The 13,090-nt window shown below is 38.8% G+C and overlaps 1 protein-coding gene across 1 annotated transcript in view; it reads right to left on the bottom strand.

The window, feature by feature from the left end:
* Positions 1-2,851: 2,851 nt before the first annotated feature.
* The window catches only part of LOC119574095 (26S proteasome non-ATPase regulatory subunit 2-like), a 17,247-nt gene continuing 7,008 nt past the window's right edge, over positions 2,852-13,090 (bottom strand). Inside the window, 15 exon segments of the mRNA XM_037921171.1 lie at positions 2,852-2,876; positions 3,047-3,231; positions 3,837-3,958; positions 4,100-4,139; positions 4,141-4,218; positions 4,221-4,379; positions 4,497-4,705; positions 4,857-4,971; positions 4,973-5,065; positions 5,514-5,654; positions 5,774-5,971; positions 6,181-6,376; positions 6,607-6,764; positions 7,379-7,564; positions 12,670-12,674. Coding sequence (XP_037777099.1) covers positions 2,852-2,876; positions 3,047-3,231; positions 3,837-3,958; positions 4,100-4,139; positions 4,141-4,218; positions 4,221-4,379; positions 4,497-4,705; positions 4,857-4,971; positions 4,973-5,065; positions 5,514-5,654; positions 5,774-5,971; positions 6,181-6,376; positions 6,607-6,764; positions 7,379-7,528 — 1,869 coding nt within the window. The 5' untranslated portion in view covers positions 7,529-7,564; positions 12,670-12,674.

The raw sequence follows: 13,090 nt of genomic DNA, 5'->3' as shown, positions 1-13,090 counted from the left end.
CCAATACTTTGATTTTCATTAAACAGCTTTTTTTTTTTTTTATGAATCCCCAGACCAAGGGGCCCCCCGCCCCCTTCCCCTCCTACATTGGATTTTTATTTGCTTCTATCATTTTTATAAGTTCTAGGGATGCCCCGGATTCATTTAAATGTTTTTTTTTGCCTTTTTTTTTTCTTCCTGTCCGGTGAGAATGCAATGGCCTTCAGCTGGGGTCAGCAGGTTTTCCCTGGGCTGCCGGAGGACATGGATGACTACGAAGACCTGCCCCGGGATCCTTTCCAACCCCCACCTGAACACTCACTTCCTCCCTTGGGCGTGAGGTTAGTATTTTACCCGTTGGAACTGGATCATGGAATGCTTAGTACTAGTCATGTAATTGGCTTTTACTTTTTTTATCTTTTTTGTCTCTTTTATTCACTTCTATACTTTTTTTGTTGTTTGTCCTGTTTTTTTTTTCCTTTTTAAAAATTTTTCAGAGAGCACAAGCACAAAATATTTATTGGCCAGGGGTTTATAAAATTTTCTTTTTGCTTTTTTTATATCTTAGCATTATTTCCCTCTTTTAGTAACTTTTTTCTGTTATTACTTTTTTAAATTTATCACAGTGAGCCAAAATCTGCAAACCTGCGGAAAAAAAGCATAAACTAAGTAGATTTTCAAGAAAATCAGACTTAAGGTCTAAAAATGGCTAAAAGGGAAAAAAAAAACATTTGTTCAAGTTTTTACATTGGCTCCTCCCCCAAATTAAAAAATTAACAAACTGCCTCAAAAACCAGTTGGGACATCATGGACCCCAAGACCCCAGAGGACATTTAAAATTTTCCACTTGGAAAAACAACCGGCCACCTTTGGCCCCCTGGCCAGGTTTGACTTGCCCGCCAGATCCGCTTCCTCCTTCGCAATGGTTTTGTTTAAGCTTCCTTTTGGAACAGCCAAGCTGTTTAAAAGAGGAGGAAAAATAAGGGGCGTACAAAAAAGGAACTGGTAAGTTTTTTTGTACAGTGATGGTATTTTTTTTTTCTGGATTTTAAAATTTAGTAGCAGAGACATTTTGAAGTTTAATTTTTTAAAAATCTGCCTTATTTTTTTGGGTGCTTTTTATAATTTTCTTTGATAAAAAAACAGAATTTTTTTAAATTTCCCCAGGTATTTTGAGTGCAACAGCTTCATTTGGTCTGACTACTTGGGATGTTGAGGAGGTCTGACACAGATTGACAAGTACCTTACTCCTCTAAAGACTTCATTAATTTGGGGGCCCCTTCTGGCCTGTGGAAAATTTTTTCAACAGGGGTTTGTGGGGAAATGATGTGACCCTGCCTTTGCCTTTGCTCTCTGACACATCGGACCAAAACTATTTTTTTTGGCTGAGTCTTCTGTCTATTTGTCTATAAAATTTGGTTTTTTTTTCAAATATGGCTATACGAAAATATCAATTTGTGCAACAGGAAAAAAAACATGGATTTGTTTTCCAGGGGCATTCGTATTGGGAGCCCCCCTTGGGCCTGGGGCTGGCCCCACTCCAAACAAACAGAGAAATGTCCTCACGTCCTCACTCAGTTCGGTCAATGAGAAGAGTCCCTAGAGGTAGTGGGCATCACTGCTTTGGCAGTGGAAATTGCTGGGGACAACAAAACCCCGCCGGTTTTGGAGGGTCTAGCACACACTTTTTTGTAAATCTGAGATGAACTTAAGGACACATAGCCAGATTCATTTTTCCCTTGGACTTTTCTCTTGATACCTTGGTGATCAAAATTTTTTTTCCTTTTGCTGAACTTGTTTTTTTTTGGGAAATTATTATTGAGTTTTATGTTTTATTTTTCTTGGGTTTTTCCTTTTTGATATTGTGTTGCCCCCGTTTTGAAATTTAAATTTTGTTTTCTCAGGTTGCCAAGACAAATTTTGGAAGTGGTTCCTCTCCTCTTGAAAAAACCCCCCCTGCGCCCTTCCCTCAGATGACAGCCCCCCTGATTGAAACTGTGCTTATGCGGGGAAAGGGTAATGTTTTGAAAAGGTATGTATGTTCTTAGTTCTTAGCCCCGAAAGTTGAGACTTGAATAAATAAATAGATATTTTTGTTAAGTAGCTCTGATGAGGACAGGAAACTATGAGACGGGGATGAACTTAAAATAATGAATGTTTTTAAAATAAAAGTTTTTAAAACGTTTTTTTACTAGAAATGAATAAGGGAAAAACATCAAAGGGAAATTTGGCTGAGATACATTTGTCAAGAAATAGAAAAAAAAAAAAATGTTTGCACCCAAAACTATAGAGGATGAAATAAAGAAATATTTTTTAGAGAAAAACCTGGGGGTTTTTTTTTTTTTTTTTAAAAATGTGTCATGATACCAATTTTGCTGTAGATGGGAAGGACAAGATTTAGTTACAAGATAATGAAATTTAACCATCGAATAGTATTTAAGGTTTTTAGATTACTTTAGAAACAGAGTTAAAAAGGTATAGATGAAAATTTATTCTCAAAAAGTAGGGGGGATTAAAATTTAAAAAAATCAGATGAAAAAAAAAATGGATAATTTTTGGGAATCTCCCCTCAAAAAAAATTTTTTCATGTCAGGAAAACCATTTTAAAATCCCCTTTAAAATTGTAATTTTTTTTTTCAGGGCCAGGAAGCTTCACATCTGCACTGATCATTATACCGGAGGAAACAAAATCCAAGGATAAAAAAAAAAGGGGGTAAGGACAAAAAGGAGGATAAAGATAAAAATAAAAAAAGAGGAGAAAATTAAAGCAAAAGAAAAAGGGGGTTTAAAACTCTCATCACAGCAAGCTGTTGCTGTCCCCTTTGTGTAAAACCCAAATTTTCATGTTCATTGTGAATATTTTTACCACTTGTTAAATCAGGGAAGGTCTTGAGGGCCTATTTACCCTTTGTGGCTGAGCTTAGTGGAGCCCTAAATTAGGGCTCCCCCTAATGCTTTTAGCCCCCAAAGGGAGTAAATTTTGTTTTTACCCCCAAGACCTTCCCCGATTTAAAAAAGTGGTAACCCCAATAATTACTACAAGAAAAATGAATTTTTGGTTACCCACCCTAAAGACAGCAAAACAGCTTGCTGTGATGAGAGATCAACCTCCTTTTCTTCTGCTTTATCTTTCTCCTCTTTCTTATCTTTATCTTTATCCTCCTTCTTGTCCTTATCCTTGTCCTTTTTATCCTTGGATTTTGTTTCCTCCTGGTCATAATGATCAGTGCAGATGTGAAGCATCTCCTGGACCTGAAATAAAAAAATTGACAATGTTGAAGGGATTTTAAATGGATTCACTGACATGTAAACTTTTTGCACTTTTGCATGATTACCAAATTATCCATTTTTCTTTTCATCTGATGTTTTCAATTATATCTCCTACTTTTTGAGATTATCAATTTTCATCTATACCTTTTTAACTCTGTTCATCAAGTAATCTATAAACCTTAATACTATTCAGATGGTTAAATTTACATTATCTTGTAACTAAATCTTGTCCTTCCATCTACAGCTAAATGGTATCATGACACATTTGTAAAAAAAAAAAAAAAATCCCAGGCTTTCTCTAACAATATTTCATTATTTCATCCTCTATAGTTTGGGTGCAAACACTTTGCTCTCTTTTTTCTATTTCTTGACTAATGTATCTCAGCCAAATTTCCCTTTGATGTCTTCCCTTATTCATTTCTAGTACAAACAGTTTTAATCACATTTACTTTGAAAACATTCATCTATTTAAGTTCATCCCCGCTCTCATAGTTTCCTGTCCTCATCAGAGCTACTTAACGAAATATCTATTTATTTATTCAAGTCTCAATACTTTCTTTGGGCTAAGAACTGAAGAACATACATACCTTCAAAACATTACCCGTTCCCGCATAAGCACAGACTTCAATCAGGGTGGCTGTCATCTGACGGAAGGGCGCAGGGAGGTTTTCGATGCAGGAGAGGACCACTTCACATTTGTCTTGGCAACCCTGAGAAAACAAATATTTAAATTTTCTCACAGGCAACACAATATCAAAAGAAAAATCCACAGAAAAAATAAAAGCATAAAACTCAATAATAATTTGCCACAAAAACAAGTCAGCATATAGGATTAAAAATTTGCACTCACCAAGGTATGCAAGAGCAAGTCCAAGGGAAATGAATCTGGCCATATGTGTCCTTAAGTTCAGTCTCAGATTTAGCTAAAAGTGTCGTGACTAGAGCCTCCACAACCGGCTGGTTTTGTTGTACCCACTGCAATCATTCCACATGCCCAAAGCAGTGATGCCCACTACCTCTAGGGAGCTCTTCTCATCTGACAGAACTGGAGTGAGGACGTTGAGGACAGCTTCTCTGTTGCTTCCAGAGTAGGCCAGCCCCAGGCCAAGGATGGCTCCAATACGAATGACCTGGAAAACAAATCCTATGTTTGTTTCCTGTTGCACAATATTGATATATTTCTGTATAGCCATTATTTGAAAAACAACCTAATATAGACAAATAGAACAGCAAGACTCAGCACAAACCATAGTTTTGTGTCCGATGTAGTCAGAGAGCAAGGCAAGAGCAGGGTCACACTCATTCCTCACACCACTGTTGACAATGCCACAGGCCAGAAGGGCACCAGACTTAATGAAGTCTTCAGAGGAGTAAAGGTACTTGTCAATCTGTGTCAGACCTCCATCAACATCCCACAGTAAGATCAGACCAAGTGAAGCTGTTGCACTCAACATACCTGGAATTTAAACATTCTTAGTTTTTCTGATCAATGAACTTATAACAGCACCAAAAAGGTAAGAGCAGATTTTTAAATATAAGCTTCAAAATGTCTCTGCTGACTGATTAATATCCAGAAAAAAACTACCATCACTGTACAAAACACTTACCATGTTCCTTATTTTTGTACAGCCACTTATTTCCGTCCTCTGTGAGCAGCTTGTCTGTTCCAAAGGCAGCATTAACAAAACCATTGACGAAGGAGGAAGCGAGATTCTGGCGGGCCAGAGTCAACCTGGCCAGGGCCAAAGGTGGGCCGGTTGTTCTCCAAGTGAGACTTGTAAATGTCCTCTGGGGTCTTGGGGTCCATGATGTCCAACTGGTAATTGAGGCAGTTTGTTAAGTTTCAATTTGAAGAGGAGCCAATGTAACACTTGAACAAATGTTTCCTTCTTTCTTCCCTTTTAGCCATTTTTAGACCTTAAGTCTGAGTTTACTTGAAAATCTACTTAGTTTATGCTTTTACCGCAGGTATGCAGATTATGGCTCACTGATGATAATTAAAATAGTAATAACAGAAAACATTTACTAATGAGGAAATAATGCTAAGATATAACAGAAGCAAAAATGAATTATATAAACCCCTGGCCAATAAATATTTTGTGCTTGTGCTCTCTAGAACTTTTAAAAAGGAAAAAATCAGGACAAACAACAAAACAAGATATAGAAGTGAATAAAAGAGACAAAGAAGATAAAATAGATAAATGCCAATTACATGACTAGTACTAAGCATTCCATGATCCAGTTCCAACGGGTAACATACTAACCTCACGCCCAAGGGAGAGGAAGTGAGTGTTCAGGTGGGAGTTGGAAAGGATCTCGGTCAGGTCTTCGTAGTCATCCATGTCCTCCGGCAGCTCCAGGAACACCTGCTGACGGCCCAGCATGAAGGCCACTTGCATTCTCACCTGGAGCAGGAAAGAAAAAAAAGGCAAAAACAACATTTAAATGAATCCTGACATGCCATAGACTTATAAAAATGATAGAAGCAAATAAATATCACAATGTAGGAGGGAAGGGGACTGACCAGCTTGTCTGGGCATTCATCAAATAGCTGTTTAATGAGATCAAAGTCATGGAGTTGGAGAGCCAGTCTCATGGCCTGTGGGTACTGCCCAAATTTACGATACAGCTGAAGTGCCGTGTTAATCAGGTTGGTGTTCTCAGGGTCTGGCACATAAGGTACACAGCTGGTCAGGTACAAGCACACTCGAGAGTAGGCATCCTTCATAGAAAGAAAGAAAAAATAGGTAAATAAATAATGATAATGGTGACTTGTATAATCTTATTATTTCTTTAGATTGCAGTCCTATTACATTTACTTTTTCTTATATACTGCATATACACACTATGTCTTGTAAATTCTACTAATATTCTCAAGATCTCTGACAAAGATTCATGAGCACACTCAACTCTGGTGAGTTTCTCCTTTACCTTATCAACGTAATCCTGTGAAGTGAGGAGCTCCAGCTGTTCCATCTCCATAAGCAGGTCACATGCCTCTGCCTCTGCATTGTGCTGCATGTGGTAGGGGACAATGACGTGGGCTTCACTGATCAGCTCGGCTCTCCTGGCATCATCGTCCTCGCCCAATGTCTCCCATTCCTGTGCAATTTCTCCAGCCAAATGTCTGTATATTGTGATAAGTGGGTTCAGTAAGTACAACTGACATGTCACAGAAAGTAAACTAAACCTGTACTTTACACAGATTACAAAGGTATATTGTAAGGGGCTAAATCATTTCCCAAAAGGCACCATGGATTTATTTTGCAAAGAATTATTTTAAAAACTATTTACAAAGTATGTAACTTGCTGCCCTGGGAACTAGGAAATAATGTCAATAACAACAAAGAGTCTGACCTGACATATTCATGGCCCCAATCTCCAATGTCTCCACGCTGGCCCAGCAAGCGGTACTTTAGGCATTCGCGTTCCTCAGACATAGTCATGGCCAAGACAGAGACGATGTCAGCCGCAAACTTCTTTAGGGCATTGTCTTTGATGTTGTTGTATATGTCCTGTGAATAATACACATAGCTGACTCTAGTGAAATGAATACCTAACCTTATTATTTTACCTAATAATTGCCAATTCTTGTCTCTATGACAGGCTAATTCTACAAAAGCTGTGGTACACAATAAATAGAAACTATTGTTCCATATAGATTATCAACCCTAACCAATCTTAAATCAAACTATAGATTTTTAAATTGCAACTTACTGTTCAATAGTATTATAGTCATAAAAATATAAAAATTTCTATTTTGGGTATCTACTAATCAAAAATTGAAAAATGGGCACAAAGTTTAATTAAAAACTTCCAAGAGTTTTGCTTAATCTCAAAATAAGTTACTCAATCTGAAATTCAACTCAAACTTTTGGGGGGGGGAAGAAAAAACTAATTATAAAAACTACACAAGATGTTTTTATGACTTATTATTATTATCCTAATAATAACTGAATCTAATGCTTCCCCCTGGAACAAAAAATTTACAAGTAAATCCCTAAAAACTACCTCAGACATTGATGACTGGAAGTAAAAAGGACCAATAAATGTATGAGAGAGAGAGAGAGACAAAAGCAAGCAAGGACCTCAAGAGGAGAAAGAGAAAAAGGCCTGAGGTGTTTCCCACCTTCATGGTCTGGTAATGCGACCTCATGAACTTGAGGGGTTTGGGGACGCTGGTCATGGACGTGGTGGAGGAGCGGATGAGGGAGCGGATCTGCTCCAGCGCTGGCTTGTAAAGATCCACATTGGATTCCTGCAGCCGCTCTACCAGCATGTTCAGCTCCTCCTGCAGCAGTCTGTCCTCTTCAGACTGTAAAGGAGAAAATGATGAAGTTATACAATTACAAACACATGTTTACATTTAAGGACAGTAACATTAACAGGACCATCAGGATAGGGAAGGGCTCCTATATGCTAAATTGAGATAAGGCTTGTTTCAAATCCCTTTTGCACAGTACCAATTTTTTGGAAGCAGGGGGAAAACATCTAACATCACTGACCCAATTTCAAAACTCTTTCTTCTGTTGAAACGACCATGGGTTAATCACTAAACGGAAAAGTATGTGAGGAGAAACGGAGAATGGGAGAGAGAACTCCAAGAATATTCTTGAGTAAAACACATTAAATGTAACATATATGTATCTACAGAATAAAAAATACAGGCATTCAACCCTGTTTCTCTTGTTCCTTGATCAGTCCACCAATACCAACTTAACTTCTGAATCAAAAAACTTTTTTGTAGCATGAGAAATACTTTAACTCTTGGAGGGTTAACACTTCCATTTACTGCTACTACATACCTTGGTGCAAGCTATGGAATTCGTACATAAATCATTTACAGAGAGGTTCAATTTCTTAGAGTAAGGATGAGGACTCAAGGCCCTAGCATGTGTTTAAGCTACAACATGCATTTATTCACATTTGACTTTTCTATATTATAGTCCACATAAATCTGATGACAGGAGGTTCATCACAGACCAAACCACAGCGAAGTCAAACTACAGACGAGTCCATTTAACTATGGCACTGGCACCACCTGCTACTATGGTGATCCTTAACCCATTGCCGACGGGTGGCATGTACATACATGCCATGGCATGGCGGGACCATCTGCCGGGGGCACGTACGCACATGCCATAGAGTATGCATGGACATGCCATGAGTTTTTATTTGTTACAATCACGACAAAAGATTATTTTTTTGCCAGTGAAAGTATGATTAAGTCAGTTCTAACACTTTCTCATTTTTACCATGCAACAAACCGACAATTTCAACTCCATGATGCCACACACTGCTTATTTTATTCGGACTATAGACCGAATAATTATCAACTATGGAGTCTATATAACAACAAAAATACCCTTCAGTCTCGATTTATCAGGAAGTTTGGCAAGTAGAGACTGTAAAAAATAATGAAAATTGAAAATACAACATATCTTCGTAGTATTACGAAGAAACGGCATGGGATGCTGGTATTTGGCATGAGTGGTCGCGCATGCTCGGGCGACGATATAAGCCCCCGGCAGCGAGGCCCAGGCCACTATGAATGCTACCCGTCAATTATGGGTTAAACACATTGGCCCTTGTACCCACTCCTGAGTAAACACTTGACCTGGTCCTAACTTTCATTACCTCAATACATCCCTGACATACAGGTGGAAGCTGAGATAGCACTCTGCCCACCTGCCCCGTGCTTGCTGCAAAAGTAAACCTCCTGAGCTCCCTTCAGTTTCCAGACACTACTAATGGATCACTTCCTACCCAATGGATCCCTTATATTTCATGGAAAGTGAACCAAATATCACTGTGGTGGAATGTAATCCAACTGCTCCTGCCTCAGTGGCAACAGGAAAGCTATGCAAATCTCTACCATAGACTTGTTAGCAATACAGATCTTCCACTAGTTCCATGGATAAATAAAATTAATACAGCCAAATACAATAATGGTACTAATGGTTTCCTTACATCCTCTGATACTGAAATATCTGGAAATTAACATAAAAAATGGTGACCAAAAGGCTGCACTGGCTAAGTGATAGGTTCACTACACTCAAGTAGCTGCTTGTGGGGTAAAAGACAAAAACAGTTACAAACATGTGAAAAAAAGTTTTTACCCAAATTTGAAGGGTATGGTTTCTCATGTAAAGGTCAAGACTCTCCTATACTGTCTAGTATGCTCTGACATATTTTAAACTACAAACCCTGAACACACACTTGACAACTATTGTCAGACCAGAAACTTTGCAGTCAAGTATATCTTGATCCTGTCCAGAACAGGTTAAAACAGAGAAACCCCCAATATCCTAAACACTGGGCCTAGATAGCAGGCAGAAGCCCGACTTAAAACAGGAATCTCAGGGTAAAACATTAATAAAACTGAATAGTGTATGCTAAAAAAGAGGTATCAACAGGGTTAGAACTCTATGGCCACCATACAAGAGGTGTTCGTTCATTGACCACTGCAGCCAGTTGTACTCAACCTTGGAAAACAAATGTCCTGCACAATCATGCAGCAAAATGGACGAATTTGTCCATATCTTCATCACTGTGGCCCCTGTGTCAACAATCATCAGGACAGGATACTCTTACCCTTACTATTTCCATCCAATCAATAGATAGCACTCCATGAAATGCATAGTTACCACATGACAACACACATTTTCCTAGGTTTCTCAGTAGTTCCATTGTTGTTAACATTCCACATTGCCCAATTGCTGCCAGGAATGTTTAATGTCTGTTTGCAGTTTTGTCTTGTGAAATGTGTTAACATACAGATGGCTCTACAAGTGTTCAGCCACCACGGAGTCCAACTGTATGCCTATTTCACTTGATTTTTCCTTCCTTTGTTTCTAGGGATTTTTTTCAAGCTTTTAATATCTATGCTACAATTACTATCATTAATGGCATGATTTTTATATTAATAGTAATACAAAAATTATATACAGTATAAAAAATCAAGGAAAACACAATTAATAAAGTAAACTCTCAGTGGGCATGTACAGTCACTAAATGAAATACCTTTACTTGGGAGATGATGAAACCGAAACAATCACTAGGAGTCAAATCGGAATGGTTGGGACTTTTGTTCTGAAAGCTTGAAACAGATGAAGCTTCATCATGTATTTGAATAGTGTTTTGGAGTTGATATGGTTAGACCATTTTTAACATCATTATTGTGTTTTACTCTGAGGGACTATCAAGAACTGAAATATCAAGAAGATTAGGTACGTTGAAGTTAACAGCGTTTCTGTGGATCCAGCAACACCAGGTAACCAGATCCACTAGAGACAAATCCAAGTGTGCACCTTTGATGCATGAGAGAAAGATCAAGTAAATGTCATTCAAAACTATACATCTATGTGCTATATGAAAGACAAATAGGAAGCTTGCATTGAAATGCATGAATATCATGAGATAATGAAAACCATTTAATGCTCGGAGGCAACATCCCTCACAGAAGACTGGCTTTGAGACGGGGGCATGGCTGGCAGTTAGTTGCCTTGTCTTCTTACCATTAGTCATTTTCCTCTTATTTATTTATTATTAATATTCTTTAAACAGGCCATAACTGCTGCAAGGATGCAGACCCCTTTTGTTCTGCTAGCAACATCCAGTGGGACTTTGCAGAACAGTGCATTGTGCAGACTGTTAGAAACTGCTGGGTGTTTGGGTGGATCCACAACAGCAAGGTCAGGGAGTTGATAAATGTCAGGCTCTGCAGATTTACGCTTGCATAGAAGTCCTGGACATTTCTACCATCAGTGAGGGCCAAGATGTTCCCTGAGCCATAGCCATTTTACCTCATCTGGGCAGTTATGGGCAGAAACTTCCTCCAAGATCATACCCGCAATGGCCATATCATGACTGCCCCAGCAACTACAGCATGGGCAATTCTGCTAAGCAGATGGATGCCTGTTAACAGCAGTGTTTAAGTGGCATCCATAATGTGTAGACTTGCCAGTGTTTGGCAAGCTGGTGGCAATAACACAAACTATCAAAAGAATTAAATCTCTAATATTTCCCCTTTCATCTACTTGAATTGTCACCATTATTTAGGACTTTGGTTACTTGGATCACACCTAATATACTAATATCATGTTGAGTTCACAGCACTTTTCCCCACCATTTTCATTATCATACTGTTATGTCAGAGCGAGTGAAGACAATTTTTTAGCAAGTGAACATGTCATCCCCAGTAAAAGTGGGTTAACGATCTCATGACCTACACCTTCAAAGGTTACCTTAGAGTGTAGTATGTGTGTTAGCTGTGTATATAGTTGTTATAAAAGTGATAGAGGAAACAGCCTCCAGCTTTATGTCACATTGTAACTTTCTGGCTCCTTGTGGTTACAAGGAGGAGCAATAACGAGGAAAACTGTTTTTGCTTTTTATAGCAAAATATCATGAAAATAATGAAAAGGAATGGCAGATAGCAGTCCCTAATCCAGACCAACAACAACGAGGATGATCCCAACACCATTCAGGCTCCCCTTCTGGAATTATTGTTTGTGGTAAATTACCCAAATACAACATAGTTCCTTGGGCTCTCACCTGCTAAAACATACAGGATTTTTCAGACCAGGCAGGGGGGGCCAAGTAAATATTGTGAATTTGTCCAGTCTCTATCCTGCCAAAACATACAAGATGAAGATTTTGCAAAGAAGGCTAGGGATAGAAAGAGACAGAGACCCCTAATTACTGGGCATTGCAATAACTGGATTATTGAATTATTTACCCCAATCATTTGCTTTTACCTTACAATTTCCCTTGTACTTATCATGGTTTCCCCAGCTATCAGAGCAGATATCACAACTACGCTTCTTTTGCAAAAGGAATAAGCACTGGATTCATCTGAAAAGGTATTATTGGAAATCACATTCTTAATTCTTTACAATACAGATGCACTTGCCAGAGACTAAAAGCCGAACTCCATGTCATAATTCAATAATTTAGGTCTCCACAAGTGGGCGAGGGGAGGACTGATTGGGCAAACATTACTTCACCTCGGTAAGCACAGCAAGAAAGAGCTGAAACTTGGGAGCACTGAGTGGCCTTAGGCTGTGAGCAGTGCTTTCTGCAATCTTTTTCCTTTATTTGTGGCATTACCACTCATGTCTGCAGATTATTTCTTATATTGGAGACAAACTTTTCTCCTCCACAAGAGAATCATCAGTTTTCCCTAACTTAGTGTGTCCATACCATAAAGAATCATAACAGATAATTACATGATGATGGAAGCTGGACCCAAGGGAAGTCAGTCGAGTTTAAATTCCAATCAATCCCATTGTGGCTAGGCTAATGTGCTGGAGCGTTTTATTTCCCCTTATTCAGCAAAATAATATGGCTATAACAAAAAGAAGCAGTGGATAGGCAAGATAATCACTCACCAACCAGATTTTGCCCAGCAAGTCTCACCAGCTCTTCACTTTGCACCCTCCAAGCTGAGGAATACACCAGCCATCCGCTCCCAGTCTCAAGGTGGAGATGGTGCCTGGGTGGGGCGCGAACCACCGACCCTTCAGATGAGAGGCCGACACATTACCACTCTACTAGCCCGGAGGCTTGCGAGCAAACAAGGAACACATCTACAGGTGTTCCTCTCCTGAAGAATGCTCCTACCATTCCTTTCATAACCATGTCCACGATAACCAATACAAATGATGACTACATACCCTCCTTGAAGCTGCTGAGGACAAATGCTCTTTCTGGTAAGATTTCTACCATTCCTCGATTTGGCTCCTTTGTTATTACTTTGTGTTTTTACATGGCATCACTTTTTTCTGGAAAACTCTTGATGTCTACAACTGTTCAGTAGTACTCAGAAAAAGGGAAATTT

The sequence above is a fragment of the Penaeus monodon genome, chromosome 6, assembly GCF_015228065.2.
Source record: "Penaeus monodon isolate SGIC_2016 chromosome 6, NSTDA_Pmon_1, whole genome shotgun sequence".
Classification (NCBI taxonomy): domain Eukaryota; kingdom Metazoa; phylum Arthropoda; class Malacostraca; order Decapoda; family Penaeidae; genus Penaeus; species Penaeus monodon.
The sequence above is the reverse complement of the archived record's forward strand: the minus strand, read 5'-3'. Positions and strand labels throughout refer to the sequence as shown.